Source organism: Lepus europaeus, chromosome 9 (genome assembly GCF_033115175.1).
Source record: "Lepus europaeus isolate LE1 chromosome 9, mLepTim1.pri, whole genome shotgun sequence".
NCBI lineage: Eukaryota > Metazoa > Chordata > Mammalia > Lagomorpha > Leporidae > Lepus > Lepus europaeus.
The window spans coordinates 26,374,383-26,394,261 of NC_084835.1; the positions used below are offsets into that span (position 1 = coordinate 26,374,383).

The following is a 19,879-nucleotide window of genomic DNA, read 5'->3' on the forward strand; positions in this document are numbered from 1 at the left end:
GTCCTGCCGCCGGCTGCAGTTTGCCAGCTGGCCACCAGGCAGTCACTTATAAGGCGCCGGCTCCACCCAGTCCTGGGCGGGGAGGCCCGGAGGAGGCGGGGAGCAGGCCAGGGCCTCCCATCCACCTGCAGCTTTGCCTGCAGCTTGGTGGGCCCACTGGGTGCCCTCGTGTCCAGCTGGCGGTTCCCCACGACGGGAGACCCTTACTCGGCTGGGGCAGGGACAGTTTGCACAGGACGCAGGTCACCAGGCTCCCGCAAAATGGCAAGCGGACAGAGAGGCTGGAAGGGAGGTCAGAGGTCGAGGAGCTGGGAGGGGTCTGGCTGGGCTCTGCTTCCTGCCCCTCCTGTGCTCTTGGCAGAGGCCCCCACAAACCGGCTCTGGGCAGGTCCCCAACACCTGGATGGTCCAGCCCCTGAAGACTCTGCCTGGCTCTGCAGCTCCCCTGGCAGGGCCCATGGAAGGGGTTCCAAGTCCTGGGCAGGGGCTAAGGACCGGTCACACCTCACAATCTGGGACTGGCAAGAGATGGCATGCAGCCTCCCCCACCCAGGCCTGTCCCCATCTGGCAGTGCCCACAGCCACCAGGCCCCATCCCAGCTCACCAGGCTTAATTTGGGGTAGCAGACAGGATCCATCCATGCCCAGGGGACATCCGCTGCCTTGCCTCCCTCGGGCCTCCACTCCTTCCAGAAACCCAGGGACTACAGGGTTACCAGGTCAGTGGTGGGGTCTTCGCAGAGCCCCCATGCCCTGCAGGCCCAGTGCACCTAGGATCTCTGCAGAATTCATGCCCCCTGCCCTGAACTCTGACTGGGGTTAGAAGAGCCCCAGAGGGGCGGGGTGGGGGCTGAGAGCAAGGGGCAGAATCTGGGCTGAGGGTGGAGACTGCCTCATGCCCCTGGTCCCCTCAGTTCCCACCGAGACTCCTACACTCAGAAGCTGAGGCCTTGGGCACCAAGAAGACGTGAGACTTGAGCTGAAGTTAAAGCTCCCAGGAACCTACAAGCTCCTGTGGCTGAGCCTCGCAGATGGTGGTCAGGAAACTCGGAGAGGGAAGGATTAGCCCAGGCTCACGGCTCAACTCAGCCCTGCCTCTGCCTCTGATGTAGAACCTGGCCCAGCGCTCTTCCCCCTCCCAGGGCCATGGAGCAGCCCCCTTGGGTGTAACCGGGCTTCCTAATGTGGTAAGCAGAGCTTGTGCAAGGGCTGCTGTGACGGTTACCGGGTTCTCTGCCTCAGTTTCCCTGGGGAGATATGTCGCCTTGGAGCCAGGCTGGGGACCAAGGTGTAGCTGGAGATCGAGCCAGACAGCCCTTCAGCCAGAATGTGGCCACCAGCTGTGGGCACAAGGCCCAAGCTCTCCTGAGCCTGCCATCCCACCCCGGGGGGCCTCAGCCCCGTCAGGTCCCCCGCTGGGGCTGCAGGAAGGCTCTACTGAGGCAGGGTGTGGGAGGTGACTCCGTGGCAGAGGCTGGCAGTCCAGTCTCTACTCTCACCTTGGGTGGCCTTTGTGAGGCTTTCTCCCTCTCTGAGCCTCAGTTTCCCTGTTTAACGGTGCAGGGAGAGACTCTCTACAGGGGGGCCTCCTTGCTGGTGGTAGGTGGGAACAGACCACAGATCTATAGGCCCAGCCACATGCACCGTGTGCCATCTGGTGGACAAGGACGGAACTGCAGGAGGTCCTCCGTGGTGGGGTGGTGGGGGAGCAGCAGACAGCAGGGGACAGACCACAGCCGGCAACCACACAGAGCCAGTGGGAGACCTCCAGTGATTGCTGCTGATGGAGGAAATCAAGAGAGGCTTCATGGAGGAAGGATGATAGTCCAGAGGCAGAGGACTGAATGCAGTAAACAGAACTAGGCAATGTGTGCAGGGAGGGATGCCCTGAGCTGTTGGGAGACTCTGAGCCCCGGGGCCGATTCGTGCGTGATGTGCAGGTTCATGCAGCAGGTGCCACCAGGTGGGAACATGGAAGGTCACAGCCCCTTGCCCACCTGCCTTGTTGATAGAGATTGGAGGGCAGCTCCATGGGGCTCCAACCGAGGCACACGTGGCCCTGGTCTGAGGCCGGCCCAGCCAGAGGGGCCGCGGCTGGCCTCTGGAGCTGGTGCACACCCCTGCTTCCTTCACCAACAGGTCGCCTCTCTTCCCCTCCCCAGATGCCCCTGCGCGGCACCCCTTGCCTCTGGAGTCCTTGTCTTCCTCTCTGCCAATCCCTTTCTCCGCCCCCAGCCTGGGCCACCTGCCCTCCAGGTCAGGCTGTGACCTTCTGCGTGGGAGACCTCTACTGCATGAGACCTCTGCACACCGTCGACTGCCCTTGGTCCCCCACTGCCCTCATTCACCCACCTGCCTGCCTCTGCTTGCCTTGAGCCCCCCTTTCTCCTGGCCTGGCTTGGATCCACAACCCAGCGCGGTCACCAGACCCTTCGGAAAAGGGCCCGAGGCCCTGAGGCTGCTGGTCTGCCATGGCGCTGCCCATGTACCTCACTTCGCTCTATTCCTGCCTCACTGGCTCTCCACATCAGCACCGGCATGGCTCCCTCTGCTTAAATGCAGATCCGCTCCATGGCAGCCTGCCCCGGTGTCCAGATTGGCCAGCTGCCCTGCCCCTCAGCCCTCTCCAGGCAGGCTCGCTGAAACCCTCCCCTAGAGTGGCCACGGCCCAGGGCCACACGCTGTCACCCACACTTGCTTCTTCTCCTCCTGGCTCCTGGGCCCTGGCTCACCGAGGGTCTCTCCCTCCTGTGGCTGTGTCCCTTCCCCCAGACTGCCCGCGTTTGGGGTTCCAGCACCCAGCCCAGCACCCCTCTTTTCCAGTTCCCCTGGGGGCCTCCTCCATGCCCGGGGCTGGGAACGGGCTTCTTGCTCCTGTGCTAGCTGGGTTCGCGTGCTCTGCCTCGCGCCTGCTTTCATCTCCCTGCCAGCCTGTCTCGGAGGCATCTGCACACAGGGACAAGAGTTTGCTCGTCCTCCGTGCACTCGCACAGCGTCACCTGAGTCCAGTCCTGGGGCCCACCGGGCAAGCCTGCATTGAGCAAGGAGCTACAAAACCACCGGCGGGGAGCTCTGCAGAGGGGTCCAGGTCTTGGGACAGAGGCTGAGGAGGTGTCACCCTCTGGTGGGGGCCGGGAAGCTCATGGCCGCTGGCGAGGTCTCAGACGTAGGGGGGACGCTGGGTAGCATGAGGGCACATGAAGGAATAGCGCCCCTTCCGTGCTCACTTCCGGGGCTCGCTTGCTATGCTGTGGTTAGTTCAGATGTTAGCGTTTGGGGAACTTGGGTGAAGGGCAAGCGGGAGCTTTCTGTGCTATTTTTGCAAGTCTGCGATTTCAAAATGTGAAACCCACTAGATGAGCCCAGGGGCCTCTGCTTCCCAGTGCCCCACCGCGGAACCTGTGCCTCCCGGGCTTCCAGAGCCCGGGAATTGGCAGTTGGGCCAAAAGTCTAGGAGTCACTCCCGCCTCTTACTTCCTGCCTCTATGCCCATTCCTTCAGCGAGTTCTGCCCATTCTAGTTCTAAAACGTGCCCTGAGCCCCTGCACCCCACTCCCTTCCCACAGCGTCCGTCCCGCCCTGCCCCAGCCCAGGGGGGGCTCCTGCTCCCCCCACCTCCCCCTCACCTGGACTGAGTTTCTCGTGGGGCCTGGCCCTGACCCCCTTCTCCCAATCCTGCTGAGGGAGGCTTCACTCCTTTGCCTTGCCCCACCGTGGCCGGTTTCCTGTGGTTCTTCAAGCCTTGCTCAAAGGACCAACAACTCCAGGAAGCCCTCCCAGACTACCTGCGGGCCCAGCACACCTCCGCAGTCTCTATTCCAGCCCCACACTGGTGCTCCCATTGCGCTCGCTTCATTCTTGGTCTCCCTGGGTTGACCAGGCTTCACTCTTATGCATCCCAGCACCCAACCGCGGGCCGGGCCCATGGCAGGTGTGTGAGTAAAAGATGGGTGTGCTGGCAGGGGGCTGTCCACTGTGGCCCTTTCATCTCTTCTGGCTGTCCCTGAGTGTCTGTAGGGCTCCCCGAGTTCTCCAGCTCCCAGGGCAGGCCTGAGGCTCCCGGGCAGCTCCTGGCAGCTCTGGCCCCCACCAGAAGCATCCCCAGAATTCCAAGAGTCTCTCTGGAATGCCAGGCCTGTGTGGGGAATTGCCTGGGCGGAGGCACAGGTGCAGAGGCTGGGACAGCTGTGGGCATTCTGGTGGAGCCTGGGTGCCGGTGGCAGCTGCCCCTCCTGGGAGCGCCACCGCTGACACCTCGGCTTCCCTGCAGCCCCCACCGCCTCCCAGGGCGAGCCCCTCCGTGCTGGCGCCACTCTGGCCTGGGGAACCTGCACTGAGCTCAGAGGCCCCCTGCCCGCAGCCAGCCTCTAAGAGTCACAGGAACCGGCCCATCGCACAGAGCCCCAGCCAGGCAGCTTCACCCTTCTTCAAACTCCCGGGGTGTCCTGCACGGTCCCGGCACCTCTGGAGGTCCCTGGGGTCCCGCCTGTGAAACGGACGAGGGGAAGCAGGGCCGACTCGACGCCCCTCGGTCCCCAGGAGCTGATGTTGCTGTGGGCCGGAGCCAGGGCCTGCTGGGTCCCACAGGGCCAGCTCCCCCGCAGGCAGAGCTGAGAGGCTGCCGAGGGGCACCTTGGGTGCAGCCAGGCACTGCACTGCCGGCTCCCTTCAAGGAGAGAAGCCCTGGGCTGCCACCTGCCCTGACCACAGCTGTGTGCCAGAAGCTTGTGCGAATGCATCCCTTCAGCCTTAGAAAGCAGCGTGCAGAGCGTGGAGCGTGGTCACAGGCCCTGACTCCAAGGCTTCCTGCGGGCGCAGACCCCAGGAAGGGCGCGGGCGCCCGGCGCCAGGAGAGGGCAGAGTCAGGCAGGCCACTGGGGGGCAAGGCTTTATTCACACCCGGGGAGGGATCCAGGGTGGGGCGAGGGGGGCTGACCCTCACGGCCCCGCCCCGGCACCACCGGGGTCGGAGCACCTGGGCGGCTCCCGGTGAAGGCTGGGTCTATTCCACACCCTTCATGAATTCCAGGAACTCTGTGGAGAGAGGGCCAGGAGGCAGTGAGCGGGGCGCCGGGCAGGGCACGGGCAGGGCACGGTGGCAGGGCTCGGCCCCCACTCACCGTCGTAGTCGATGCGGCCGTCGTTGTTCTTGTCGCCGTCCTTCATGAGCTCCTCGATGTCGTCCTCCGTGATGGTCTCGCCCGTGGCCTGCAGCATGATCTTCAGCTCGTCCAGGTCGATGTAGCCGTCAGCGTTTCTGAGGGGGAGCCGGGGCTGCACTTGTGGGGAGGGCCGGAGGCACCCCCACCCCCCTCACACGGGGTCCCTGGACCTCAGATCGGAGGCTGCCCGCTTCCCCAGTTCTGCCCGGTCAGGGTGGCAGGCTCAGAGGTCAAGAGCAGCGCGCTCACTTGTCAAACATGCGGAAGAGGTCAGACAGCTCCTCCTCGGATTTCCCTTTGCTGTCGTCCTTCATACAGCGGACCATCATGACCAGGAACTCGTCGAAGTCCACCGTGCCGCTGCCTGTGGTGCGGGCGGCATGCCGTGAGGCAGCGGCCTGGACACGAACCCCACGTTCTCCCTGCACCCTCACACCGCCTCTTGGAGGCGAGCGTGGTCAGTATCCCATTTGATGGGCGAGACGACTGAGGTTCAGACAGGCTAAACAGCCGCTGGCTAGACAGAGCCAGGCCTGACCCCAGCGAGACGGGCCGGCGGGGGCTCACCGTCCTCGTCCACCTCGTCGATCATCTCCTGCAGCTCCTCGGGCGTGGGGTTCTGGCCCAGCATCCTCATCACCTTGCCCAGCTCCTTGGTGCTGATGCAGCCATCCTCCGCGCCCAGCACGAAGATGTCGAAGGCCGCCTTGAACTCTGCATCAACAAGGTGGGGCCGGGGGCAGGGGGAGAGCAGCGTAGCTCAGCAGCCAGGGCCCCAGAGGGCCAGATCCCTCTGAGGGCATCTGCCAGGCTGCCTCCTTCCCTCTGAGACCGCTGAGGTCCCAGCCAGGGGGACCCCAGCTTCTGGCCTCCAGCTGGGCCCTCTCTCCTGGTACTCCCCCAGCCTGGGCCTGCTGTCCCCAGAAGTGCAGCAGGGGACACTCACCATTTTTCTGCTCTTCTGTCAGCTGCTCTACCTAGGGAGGAAAAGGGCTCTCAGGACACAGACTCAGGCCTTGGCTGCTTTCAAGGGAAGCAACCTGCCCCACAGGTGGGAAGGTGGGAGCCAGGAGCCAGGCCACTAAGAGACCCCAGCCCTCCCTTCCTGTCCCAAAGCCCTGAGGTGACACAGCTGGCCTCACTGAGGCTGGGCTCGGGGCCAGGGTGACAGGTGGGCACCCCTTCCAGGGCCAAGGTGACCCGGGGTAACAATAGCCAGTGACCACTCACGCCCTTTCAGCCTCCCTAATGAAACCCAAGCTGGTGGCCTGCAGGACAGCTGTCCCTCAGGCTGGGACAATAAAACTCGGGTGGGGATGGGCAAGGCCACCCTCTGTAACCTGACCAGGGTGACCACTGGGCTATTTTTAACGGGGGACAAAGTTAAACCTGGTGATTGTTCTGGGACTTTGGCATGCCGGGGGGTGGGGCAGCGTTATCTGGCCCCCTGGCCTACTGCTGTCGCCTAGGGAGCCAAAATTAGTCCCCAGCCCCGCCAGGCCTTGTATGGGCACTGGGCGGAGGGCTGCCTCCACTGCCCCCCGGTGGGGGTGGGTGGGCACACCCCCACAGCCAGCCATAGCCCTTCCCTGCCCAGGAGTGGGGCCGCATTCGAGGGGCTGAGGGAGGGTTCCCCTGGGGACAGCGCCTGGGCTCCCATGTGCTTGTCCCTGGGGCAGAGGTCACCCCCCCGGGATGGAACAGGGCCTGAAGCCCCTCAGTGACCCCAGCAGGGTGCAGGCACTTGGGGTGACCATGCTCCAGCCCTTGTTCCCTCACCCTCGTCCCCAGCTAAACCACTGAGCCCTGAGTTTACCCGTGGGCTGGGCCCCCCTCATCGTTGGCTCCCACGTTCCCTGCCCCACCTCTCCTGCACGCACACCTAGTCCTTCCCTGCCTTGAGCTTCCAAGCCCCTTCCCTAGCCCAGGACTCGGGTCTTGCAGCCTGCTCCTCACGACCCCCGCCAAGTTCCAGGCAGCTAGGAAGTGGGAGTTGGAGGGGCACTGCAAGGGTGCGTGTGACAGGCTGCGAGGGGCAGGGAGGGCCGGGAGACAGGAGACAGCCACAGAGACTCAGAGAGGCAGCTCCGGGGGAGCTGAGAGATGCAGAGACATAATGCAGGGATGTGGCCAAGATGGGGACACAGCCTACAGGCACGGGAAACAGGGGGCTTGAAGGCAGAGGCTCCAGCCCCCTCCGCTCACCCTGCCAGCTCCACTCGGCTGAGCCCCCCACCCCCAAATGCCAGCCCCACCGTCCCTTTGAAGACGCATGTTTATGTGGGCCCTCTCCTGGGCCCCCACCACTTTACCGCGGGTCCCCCGGCCCCCATTCTGGGCTAAGTTCCCAGCGGCTCCCCCACCCCAGCCCTGCCCAGCTGTCCCCTCACCGCGGCTTTGTAGATGTCATCCATGCTGTCAGTTCACAGGACGGCTGCTGGGGTTGCCAGCAGCCCTGGGCCTCGGCTTAAATAGCCCTGCTCTGCATTCCCAGCCCGGCCCAGCCCACCTCGGCGTGCAGCGTCCTCCGCCCCCTCCCCGTCCTGGGGAGCTCGGGCTGGCCAGCCTCTCTGTGTCCTTTCCCTAGGGCAGGGAGCAGATGCAGGCCTGCAAGGAGCAGCCCTCTGCCCCTCACACCACACATAAGACTCCCTAGAAAAGATGCTTTTTTAAAGATATTTTATTTGAAAGGCAGAATAACAGAAGAGAGAGAGAAAGAGGGCTGGTTCCATTGGCTGGAGCACTCTCCCAACAACAGCCAAATCTGGGCCAGGATGAATCCGGGAGCCGGGAACTCCAACCTGGTCTCCTACGTGGGTGGCAGGGGTCTAAGTCCTTGAGCCATGGTTTGCTGCCTTCCCAGGCGCATCAGCAGGAAGCTGGATCAGAAGCGGAGCAGTCCGGACTCGAACTGCAGTCTGGGACGGGACGCCAGCCTTGGAAGCAGTGGCTTACCCCGCCCTGCCACCCTAGACAGGTTTCTTGAATGAATGGGGGGAGGTAGAGGCCCTAGGCCACGCCTGCACGCAGCAGCTCAACCTTCCACCACCCAGTCGTGGGGATGCACACTGCCGAGGCCCTGGAGGAGTGCTGACTTGGCCAAGATTCGGCAGTCTTGGCAGCCCTTGCCTTAAGCGAACCCTCCCCAAGTGAGGGGCAAGGACAGCACGGGGGTGTAGGGCCTTGCGGAGAGATGCCAAATGCCAAGGCACGGTGCCATGGCACCGGTGAAGGACCGGGTAATCCGGAGCCCTTCAGCTGGAAGTGCCAGAGAGGCCACGGCCCAGGCCTCCAGTTTGCCCCGGGCTTCAGCCAGCTGCACTCAGTCAGATACCACCCCTGGAAACCGCCCCCCTCCCAGTGCCTTCACCTGCAGCTGGGTCTTCCACCGGGTCAGGGCTTCCTTGCCCCTGGGCAGCACCGTGGCACCTGCCCGGGGGGCCAGGGCCAGCCCGTCTCCCCCCATCTTGCGCTCAGGCAGGACACCACCCGGGGGTTTCACGCACAGCGGCCAGCCCGTCCCCTTCCCTCCACCCAGCATGCCAGCTCCTCTCCGGATTCGGCCCCCACCCCTGCGGAGCTCCCGCCGGATAAACTCCCTGGCTGGCAGACTACTGCGTGCTGGGCTCGCTCAGTTCTCCAGGGGCCCAGGGTCAGCAGATGGCCAAGCCTGGAGAGGTTTGGGACTGGCCGAGTCTCGGGCCCAGCTCCCGTCTCCTGCCAGGCGGGGCCTGAGCCTGACAGCCTGGGGATGCGCTACGACTGCCCTCTTTTCCGGAGAAAGAAACTGAGCCGGGCGGAACAGCAGCCCAGAAGGCCACAAGCCCTCCAGCCTCCCTTCTCCGGGGCTGGGGCGCCTCGCTCTGCGTGCTGTTGCGCCGCCGCGGCGCCACGCAAACACAGACGCCGGGCGCGAGCGGGTCCCGCGGGGTGCGCATGCGCGCCGCCAGCGGCTACCGTCCGCTGCGCGCGAGGGGCGGGGCGAAGGCTGAGACAGCAGCGGGGCCAAGATGGCGGCGCAGCGCGCGGCGGGGGCGGGGGGCGGCGGGGGCCGGGGGGCGGTGGGACGCTGACCCCGCCCCCCGCTGCTGCCAGTCTGCGCCGGGCGGCTGTGGCGGCAGAGCCCCGAACATGGCGGCTTCGGCGGGCGGCTTCGGGCCCGAGCGGGAGGCCGAGCCGGCCAAGGAAGCGCGCGTCGTGGGCTCCGAGCTCGTGGATACGTATACGGTGTGCTGGGGGCGCGGGCACCGGGCACCCGCACCGGGGGTGGCAGCCGAGTCTGGGTGTTGAGGAGGGATGAGGAGGGGTCGGGGTCCCGCGGCCGGCTGGAGGGGGTGGAGCGTTGGCGGTTCTGAGGAGACGCGCCTGGGATAGGAAATGTGGGGAGGGGTCTGGGTTCTGCAGGTCCGCAGGGAGGGTTCCGGAAAGGGGTATGCGACCCGAAAAGGAGACTTGGGTTGGGCAGGACCTGGGAATAAAGGGGCTCTGGGGAGGGAGGGGCTGTCCAGGTGATGCGGACCCCCTCTAGATCCTCCCGGCCTGGAGGGGTGGTAGCCGTGGACGGGGGGAGCCTTGACAGGGGGCCCGAGAGGGAAGGGGGTGTGGGGGAAGATCCGTGATGGATGCAGTCGGGGTTAAGGACCAGGGCCCTGCCGGCGGGGGCGGAGAGGGGGCGGGGCTTGTGGGGGTGGCTGGGATGGCGGCAGAGATGCGCTCTGAGAAGTGAGGGGTATACAGGTATACAGGGGACCCGGGGGTCTGGTGGAGCTGAGAGGGGTGGAGGCCAGCCATGGGGAAATGGGGGGTGGTCTCGGAACTGAAACGCGGATCCAGAAACCGGAGGATCACCCCGTGGCTTTGGCTGTAGGCGGAGGTGGGCAGGCAGCAAGCCCTGGCACATAGTTCTAAGCCATAGGGGAGACAGGACAGAAAGGGGGCTTGATTTCTGACTGTGGAGTAGGGGAGGGTGGGTGCCAAGCCATGAGCCTGGTGGGGTACCTGGCAAAAAGCGGCCCTGGGTTGGGGTGCAGTGAGCACCTCCTGTCTTGTGCTTTGTTCCTGGAAGGTGGGGGGCTTTGACCCTGCCCCTGTGCCCACCCTCTCGGTCCACCTTCTAAGGCCCCTCCCTGGTGGCTTTTGCTCTGGCTCTTTCTCCTTTGGGGGCTGGGATGGGAAGAGACACTGGGGCGGGTCCTGGAGCCATGGGCTTAAGCTGAAGTGACTCTTCTCTCAGTTCCCTGCTTGTAGCTAAGAGGGGCAGGAAACTTGGACTGGGGCCCAGCTAGGCGAGGGGTAAGGACTGACTGTCCCGACCGGCTGTCTCTCCTCTGTGGGCTGCAGTCAGCATGAGGTGGTCTCCGTATCTCGGGCTGAGCCCCTCAGTGTGTGGAGGGGGAAGTGAGGGTCCCGCCCCATCATTATCTGTCCCTGGGTTTGCCTCGTTGGACATTAGGATGATGTCTGCCCTGTTGACAGCATTTTGTATGAGAAACTTCCTTGCTTCTTAAACCTGCCAGAGTTTAAGAGGGAGAAACTGAGCTCAGAACTTAGGCTCCTAGTCACCTACATAAGTGATGCATACGCCACAGCCAGGACATGGCAGAGCCAGGGTTTGAACCCAGGTCTTGCCAAATGGAAAGCCACATTGCTGCCTGTTAGAGCTCCATTGCCGGCCACTGCCTCCCCCGTAAGCTTCCTGGTCCCTTGATTCCTCCTCAGCAGCAGAAATCATAGCCACGAACCAGTTGAAAAAGTTGGGAAAGGATTTGCTTCCAGGATGTAGACAGGGCACCTGGAAAGAGATATGGCAGAGAGACTGATCTTGCTGGTCATGGCCCTGCTCTGCGTGCCTGTGCAGCTAAGGCTGGAGTTTGAATTAGCTGGGAGCAGAAGGCAAACCAGAGAGGTGGCTTGTTATAGAGTCACGTTTCCAGTCCTCACTGATGGATGGAGCCACAGGCCCATCCCCTGAGCTTCCCCGCCTCAGGGGGTCTGAGAGAGGGATGCCCTGCTCAACAAGGGTCAAATGCGGAGGCCGCTGGACAAGGACAGTCTCTCATTTTGGACATTTAGGGGCAGGGTGCTCTCTGAGGGCCCTGGAGTCATCGCTGTGGGGGAAGGGGCCTGCTGTGGGCTGGATCCCCCGGCCACTAGCGCTGTTGCTTTCCCCTTTTAGGTTTACATCATCCAGGTCACTGATGGCGGCCACGAGTGGACGGTCAAGCACCGCTACAGCGACTTCCATGATCTGCATGAAAAGGTAACCTGTGAGCCTGTGTCTCCACTTGGGGCGCTGGGGCCAAGTTCCTGTTACGCCACACATGAGTTTTAAGGCAAAATAGGCTGCTTGCCTGTAGTTTACTTCTTTGCTAAAGCAGCCTATTAATGTAATTGTGAAAGGAACTGGTGGGCCCCAGGAGCTCAGCCCGAGCGTGAGACAGTCTGCAAGGCGCATATCTGAATTTCAGCTTTAAGATCGCCAGTCCTGGGGCCGGCCTTGTGGCACAGAAGATGGAGCTGCCACCTGCAGCATCGGCATCCCGTATGGGCGCCAGTTTGGGTCCCGGCTGCTTTGCTTCCGATCCAGCTCCTTGCTAATGCACCTGGAAAAGCGGTGGAAGATGGTCCGAGTGCTTGGGCCCCTGGCTCCTGACTTCAGCCTGGCTCAGCCCTGTCTGTTGCACCATTTGGTGGGGAGGGGTGAACCAGCAGATGGAAGATCTTTGTTTCTCTTTCTCTCTATAACTCTGCCTTTCAAATAAATAAATCAATCTTTAAAAAAGAAAAAAGAAAAAAAGATTGTCAGCCCTCAGTGGGATAGGGACAGGTTTGAACTTGTTCCAGTTAATTGTAGCTGGTCCACAGCTTGTACTTTCTTTTTATTTTATTTTATTTTTTTTTGACAGGCAGAGTGGACAGTGAGAGAGAGAGAGACAGAGAGAAAGATTTTCCTTTGCCGTTGGTTCACCCTCCAATGGCCGCTGCGGCCGGCGCATCTTGCTGATCTGAAGCCAGGAGCCAGGTGCTTCTCCTGGTCTCCCATGGGGTGCAGGGCCCAAGCACTTGGGCCATCCTCCACTGCACTCCCTGGCCACAGCAGAGAGCTGGCCTGAAAGAGGGGCATCCGGGACAGAATCTGGCGCCCCGACCAGGACTAGAACCTGGTGTGCCGGCGCTGCACAATAGGTGGATTAGCCTATTGAGCCGTGGCGCTGGCCCAGACGTGTAACTTTTCTGTTGTTTGCAGAGTCCCCATATGGAGTTACTCATTTGGAATTGTGTTGGTGCGTCCCACACCAAGTGGATTTGAAGAGGCCAGACCCTGGGTGTGCTGGTTGGATCCCTAATTGTGGCACTGGTGCCAGGAAGGCAGTAGAAGTCCTGACAAGCACCTCTCCTCCAGCTCTGCGCCTTGGGCTTACGTGGGCAGGGACTCTTGGTCTCTGATGTGCTTGTGTTTTCTTACAGCTTGTCACGGAGAGAAAGATTGATAAGAATCTGCTTCCGCCCAAGAAGATAATTGGGAAGAACTCACGGAGCTTGGTGGAGAAACGGGAGAAGGATCTGGAGGTGTACCTGCAGACGCTCCTGGCTGCCTTCCCTGCTGTGGCCCCCAGGGTGCTGGCCCACTTCCTGCATTTTCAGTTCTACGTGAGTTCCCCTCCGGTTGCACCTTTGCCAGAACCCTAAGCAGCAAACCAGTGTGGGCCTCCATTTCGAAGAGAGGTGGCTGGAGTGGGACAATGAGGTTGGGAGGTGGAGGAGCGGCACCCTGGTTAGGCATGGAGTGTGGGCAGAAGCAATGTTTGTGGACAGATTTGCGTTAAATTCGGCTGACAGTGGCCACATAGAAGTTTTCCCCCACCGTAAAACATTGTGTGTAGCAAAAGTGGCCTGTGGGTGTGTCAGCCAGCTTGGTTTCCGTCCCCGTGGGTGAGGACACAGCAGGAAGAGCTGACACCTGCAGGGACCGCTGTTGAGTTGTTGGTGCATAGCTCGAGACTAGTTAAGAGTGTGTCGTGGCGGAATATTACCATCTTGGGGGGCATCATCTGGGTGCTGAAGCTGAGGGAGACACCTTCCCCTGGTGGGAGACTGGGTGGCAGTGAGCCCCACGCTACTTTCTGGGGAGCAGAACAGTCATGGGGGGTTGGTGACCGAATGAGTTGTCACACTTCAGGAAGGACAGGTTTTTCTTTTCTTTTCTTTCTTTTTTTTTTTTTTAAGAATTATTTATTTGAAAGAGTTACAGAGAGAGAAGGAGAGGCAGAGAGAGAGAGATGTCTTCTATCCGAGGCTTCACTCCCCAGTTGGCCAAAACGGCTGGAGCTGTGCTGATCCAAAGCCAGGAGCCAGGAGTTTCTTCCGGATCTCCTATGTGGGTGCAGGGCCCAAGCACTTGGGCCATCTTTTATTGCTTTCCCAGGCCATAACAGAGAGCTGGATTGGAAGTGGAGAGGCTGAGTCTCAAACTGGTCCCCATATGAAATGCTTGCACTTCAAGCCAGGGCATTAACCTGCTGTGCCACAGCACGGGCCCCAGGAAGGACAGTTTTAAACCAAAATGTTTAAAGCCCTAACAGTTTCAATTCTCAGAGTTTATTCTAAGGAAGAAGCAGGCAGATACAGAAAGCATATGTAAACAGAGGTAAGCATTCCAGGACTGTAGCTAGAAGTACAGCTGGGGGTTAGAGAACCAGATGCCCCAAAGCCGTGCAGCTGGGTATTGTGCTGCTGGGAAAAAATGACAGGATAGCTGCAGAGAGAAGGAGTCTGTGACAGGAAGAGAGCAGGTTGTACAGTAATATGTAGACTTTGGTCTCATTTTTAAAAAGGAAAAGTTTGTATGGGTAAAAAAGTTTATATGGAGAATTCTAGAAGGTTATACATCAACATGGTAGGAATGGGGTGGACTTTGTGCTTAAGGACTAAGCCACCACTTGGGATACTTGGACTAAGCCACCTCAGTGGAATACTGGTTTAGTCCTGGCTGTTCTGCTCTGATCCAGCTTCCTGCTAATACATCCTGGGAGGTAGCAGTGCTGGCTTAGGTGCTCGGACCCCTGCCACCCGGCTGGGAGACCCAGCTGGAGTCAAGGTTCCTGGTTTCTCCCTGGCCCAGCACTGGCTGCTGTGGGCATTTGGGAGTGAACCGGCAGATGAAAATCTTTGTCTTCCTCTTACCTTGCCTTTGAAGTAGATGAAAAGAAATAATAATTCTAAAAATGGTAGGAACAGTTTTCTCTGGGTGGGAGATTTTCAGATAATTGGTATTTGTTTTCCTTTCTGTGATGAAGATAGCAGAGAATCCATTCCCTTTTCGGTCTTGGGTTTCAGGAAGGGACCTGTGAGTCATGGTTTTAAAAGCCCAGCCATGTTTAAAATGCAGCGTTCTTGAAGTGGTTTCAGAATGCGATGGATGGACCTTTCTGGGAGTGCTAAGCAGAGTTCGGAGGTTCGGTGACAGTGCCAGCCTTGGGGAGAAGAGTGGGGTTTACAGATGGGATATATATATATATATATATTCGCTTGGATTTTATTTAGCGTATACCAGGAATGCCTGTGGTTAACACTTTCACGGTTTTTTTTTTTTTTTTCCTTATACGAGAAAAAATTTGCATTTGTTATGTGAATCTTTCAGATAAAAATTACTAGTTAATATTTTAAGAAATAGTAGAATTGAAGAAGGCTTTGATTAGCCATTTAAGGATGAAACTTGATAAGCAGTCCTTTGGAAGTGAATTCCATTGGTGAAGACCTGCGCCTCCCTCGGGGGAGCGTCTGGCTGGCTGCCTCGGGTTTGAGCATGGGAAGGCCTGGTGTGCTGTTCTGAGACAGGTTTGCCTGAGGCCTGTCTAGAACTGTGGGTCTGGTTTGAGACATCCTCTCGTAGTTGGAACAGTTAGGGGTACTTGAAATGACTGTTATCACACAAGTCCCTAGGTTATATAAATTCAGGTATTTAAAAAAACAGCAGACCCATTAGATTAAGCTAGTGTTTCTCAGCTATGGCGCGGAGACATTTTGGACTGGATAATTCTTTGCTGTGAGGGGCAGTGCTGTGTATCCTGCAGCAGCATCCCTGGCCTGTGCCCTCGGGATGCCAGTAGCACTTTCCCACCTAAGTCATAGCAACGAGCTCTCTCCAGACGTTGCCAAATGTTCCCTTGGACCAAAGTCACCCCTGGTTAAGAACCCCTCGGTTAGATCTCCATTTGAGTTTGAGCAAACAGGCCCTGAAGGATTGGTCAGTCTGTTCTGCAGGCTGGGAGCGCTCTGCAGAACACTTCTCTTAACCTTTGTACTAGCATTGTCCTCTCAGGAATTGTGGTCCCATCTCTTGGGTTGCTGGCGTTGAACAGAGTGGACCCTGAGAACCCTATTTGGCAACGTATGGATTTTTTTTTTTAATTGAGGTACCATAATTAATTTAGTTACAATAAAATCCATGGTGTTAAAGTATACTAAAGTAAGCCTGCGCCGTGGCTCAGTAGGCTAATCCTCTGCCTTGCGGCGCCGGCACACCGGGTTCTAGTCCCGGTCGGGGCGCCAGATTCTGTCCCGGATGCCCCTCTTCCAGGCCAGCTCTCTGCTATGGCCCGGGAGTGCAGTGGAGGATGGCCCAAGTGCTTGGGCCCTGCACCCCATGGGAGACCAGGAGAAGCACCTGGCTCCTGCCATCGGATCAGCGTGGTGCGCTGGCCGCAGCGTGCAGGCCGCAGCGGCCATTGGAGGGTGAACCAACGGCAAAGGAAGACCTTTCTCTCTGTCTCTCTATCTCTCACTGTCCACTTTGCCTGTCATATATATATATATATATACACTAAAGTATACAGTTTAGGAGCAGGCATTTGGGAGAGTGGTTAAGACACCGCTTGGGGCACCTGCCTCCCCTGTCAAAGTGCCTAGGTTGAAGTCCTGGTTCTAACTTCCTGCTGAATGTGCACCCTGGGAGGCAGCAGGCGATGACTCCAGCACTCCCATGTGGGACACCCAGATGAAGTTTCTGTGTCCTGGCTTTGGCCTGGCCTAGCCTCAGCTGTTGCAGGCAATGGGCGAGTGAACCAGCAGGTGGAAATCTTTTTCTTGCCCTGCCTTTCTGCCCTTCAAATAAATAAAAATTAATACATAATTTTTAAAAGTAAGACGTTAAGTTCAGTAGTTTTTGTGCACTCACAGAGTTTAGCACCATCATCGCTACCTTAACTGCAGTCTCCCCGGAGAGGGGCCCGGTGCCCGTTAGCATCCCTCGCCGTGCACAGTCCCCTGGCAGTCACGAATCCACTCTCTGCGGTGTAGACTGCCTGTTGTGCACGTGTCGCATAATTGGACACATACACCATGTGGCCTTTCGTGACGGCCTTCTTTCATTGAACATCTTGTTTCCCATGTCCGTTCATGTTAGAGCATGAACCCAGCCCTTCATGACTGAGTGGCTCTGTGTTGTTTGGACATGCCGTGTGGTGGTCCCCTCTTAGCTGCAGCTCCAGTCACCCACAGTCTAAAGCAGTGGCAAGGTTTCAATTGGGTATTCTCCTGGGACCGTGAGATCTGTGGTGTCCTGCCCGAGGTATGAGTCATCCAGGTAGTGAGGGCATCCACGCATACAGGTATCGCTTCCCGGCCCCCACAGCCATCTCATTGATTGTCACAGTGCTTGTGTCCCAGTACCCCTTATTTTACTGATACCGGCTTCAGAGCACCCTACTATGGGATGCCAGTGTCCCAGTGTGCCTCAAGGTCCGCCCCGCATGTAAGTTTCATTACAGTATAGTGTTAGAATTGTTCCAGTTTATTATTCGTTTCATCCTCTCACTGTGCCTAACTGCTACATTAAGCTTTATCATAGGTATGTGTATATAGGGAATACCATGGAATATGTAGTAGGTCAGTCCTGTGCGTCATTAGGCACCCGTGGGGTCGCGGTGTATTCCCTGGGGATCAGAGGGAGTGCTGTACCACATCGTGTTTATCCGTTTGGCAGCTGACGGACTTCTGGGTGCCTTCCTGTTGTGGCCATTATGAATAATGCTGCTGTGAGTGTTTGTTCCATGAACCCCCTCTTTTGTGGGGTTGTGTTCCCAGACGCTCAGAGGATACCTGAAACCGTGGGTTTTCCCGAGCCCTGTGTACACTGGTTTCCCCTATACACTCAGTGTACACATTTAACACCTTTTCCATCTTAAGTAAACACTTGCCACACCCTGTGGCTATACCTGTTGCAATATGAGGTGCAACACCAAAGATAGCATTAATTTCTTTTTTTTTTTTTAATTAATTTATTTATTTGAAAGGCAGAGCTACAGAGAGGCAGAGGCAGAGTGAGAGGTCTTCTATCTGCTGGTTCACTCCCCAAATGGCTGCAACGGCCGGAGCTGTGCTGATCTGAAGCCAGGAGCCAGGAGCTTCTTCCAGGTCTCCCACGAGGGTGCAGGGGCCCAAGGACTTTGACCATCTTCTACTGCTTTCCCAGGCCATGGCAGAGAGCTGGATTGAAAGTGGAGCAGCCAGGATTCAAACCAGCGCCCACATGGGATGCTGGCACTGCAGGTGGCGGCTTCACGCACTACGCCGCGGTGCCCACCCCACTGGCATGAATTTCTTCTTCACGATATCACAAATAGAAGATTCATTCTTTAAAAAAAAAAAAAAAAAGATTTATTTATTTTACTTGAAAGTCAGATTTGCACAGACAGAGAAGGAGAGGCAGAGAGAGAGAGGTCTTCTATCCACTGGTTCACTCCCCAGATGGCCACATCGGCCAGAGGTGCACCAATCTGAAGCCAGGAGCCAGGAGCTTCTTCCTGTTCTCCCACATGGGTGCAGGGGCCCAAAGGCTTGGGTCATCTTCTACTGCTTTCCCAGGCCACAGCAGAGAGCTGGATTGGAAGTGGAGCAGCCAGGTCTTGAACCGGCACCTATATGGGATGCTGGCGCTTCAGGCCAGGGCTATATCCGCTACGCCACAGCACTGGCCCCGAAGATTCATTCCTATCATAGATTTTTAGCAACCTCGGCCTATGATTTTTTTTTTTCCTTCGTAAGTAAAAAACTTCTACATTTTCACTTAAAGGAAGCGTTTTGCAGCTTCTCTTCGGTGCCTCCGAATTGCCAGCATCATCACTCTTGTGCTTTGGGGCCGTTATTTGGTAAAACAAGCATAACTTGAATACAAGCACTGTGGTAGTCAACCGGGTGACTGAGATGGCTGCTAAGTGACGGATGGGCCACTGAGCCCTGGGTGCGCTGGGCCGGGGGAGACACAGTGGACTGCCAGAGGTCTTATCAAGCTTCTCAGTGCGGCATGCAATTTAAGACTTAGGAATTGTTTATTTCTGAAGTTTTCCATCTAACATTTTTGAACTGTGGTTGACTGTGGTTAACTGGACCTGTGGAAGTAAAACCATGGGCAAGGAGGAGCTGCTGTGTAGGTTTCTGCGGGAATGCAGGTTGTCATTTCTGTGGGGTAAATACCCCTGGGTGGAGGCTGTGTCCTCAAGTCACCATGTTGGGCTTCGTGAGCAGCTGCTAGGTGGTTCATCGTGTCGGTGCCCTGTTTTACGTCCCCACAGAGGAGGGGTTCTGATTCCCCCCATCCTTGCTAATGCTTGTTCTTGTCCATTTTTGTTTTAATCATAGCTGTCCTCGTGGGTGTGAAGTGCTATCTCCCTGTGGTTTTGATTGACATTTCCCTAATGACTAGTGAAGCTGAGGCTTTTCATGTGTTTCTTTGGAGAAATGCGTTCATATCTTTTGTCCTTGTAAAAATTGGTTTGCCTGTCTATTCTTGTTGAGTTGTGAGAATTCTTTATTTATTCTGGATACTAGACCCTTATCAAAAATGTGATACACAGAAAATTCCTCCCAGTCTGGATTATATTTTTGCTTTTTTTTTTTTTTTTTTTTTTTTTTTCTGCTTTCTTGATAGTATCCTTTGGAAGACAGAAAGTTTAGATTTGCATGAAGTTCAGTTTATCTTTTTTTTTTTTTTTTTGTCATTTGGGTTTTTGTTGTTACAAAAATTTACAACTTTATTTTCTTCCCAGAGTTTATTTTTATCTCTTAGAATTGGCTCTTTTGCCCATTTTGAGTTAATATATAACAGTACTCTGAAGTTTGTGGAAAATTGAATTAAAAGCTAAGCTTGGAGTAGGCATCTGGCCTAATGGGTAAGACCCTGGTTAAGATGCCTGCATCTCATTTTGGAACACCTGGGTTCATGTGCCAGATCTTCTGCCTGTGCAGACCATGGAGGGCAGCAGGGGGTGGTTCAGATTGTTGGGTCCCTGCTGCCCACGTGGGACTCTTGGATTATGATTCCGACTCTTGCCTTTCGTGTGGTCCAACGCTGGCTGTTGTAGGCATTTGGGGAGTGAGTCAGCAGATGGGAACTCTGTCTCTCTGACTGCCTCTCAAAATTAAATACAAAAAAAGATACATTTATTTTGATGTAAAAATTTCTGGAATCTGTGCTGTTTTTCATAATACACATTTCTATGAACTTTCTGAAGACAATGTATGGTGTGAGATCGGGGTCCATCTTTGTTCTTTTGCAGTGTAGATGTTAATGACCAAGAAAGAAAGCCCCAACGTCTCTTCCTGTACGACTGCGCTGGGGAGCCTGGGGCTCTGGTCGGCTGTGTGGCAGTGAGAGGACACATTGCAGTGTGGGTCTCGTGCTGTGCTAACTTTCCAGATAGCTGCCTCCTGACCCTCCT

At 57.5% G+C, this 19,879-nt stretch overlaps 2 protein-coding genes across 2 annotated transcripts in view; one reads left to right on the top strand and one right to left on the bottom strand.

The window, feature by feature from the left end:
- Window positions 1–4,872: 4,872 nt before the first annotated feature.
- TNNC1 (troponin C1, slow skeletal and cardiac type) lies at window positions 4,873–7,622 on the bottom strand. The gene is made up of 6 exons (XM_062200172.1): window positions 7,553–7,622; window positions 6,109–6,139; window positions 5,730–5,876; window positions 5,412–5,526; window positions 5,121–5,257; window positions 4,873–5,034 (listed from the first exon to the last, which is right to left on the bottom strand). The coding sequence occupies exons 1-6, from the start codon at window positions 7,574–7,576 to the stop codon at window positions 5,003–5,005; spliced, it is 486 nt and encodes a 161-aa protein (XP_062056156.1). The 5' UTR covers window positions 7,577–7,622; the 3' UTR covers window positions 4,873–5,002.
- A 1,632-nt stretch (window positions 7,623–9,254) lies between these two features.
- Window positions 9,255–19,879, top strand: part of NISCH (nischarin) — a 36,183-nt gene continuing 25,558 nt past the window's right edge. Inside the window, 3 exon segments of the mRNA XM_062201036.1 lie at window positions 9,255–9,389; window positions 11,338–11,421; window positions 12,630–12,812. Coding sequence (XP_062057020.1) covers window positions 9,294–9,389; window positions 11,338–11,421; window positions 12,630–12,812 — 363 coding nt within the window. The 5' untranslated portion in view covers window positions 9,255–9,293.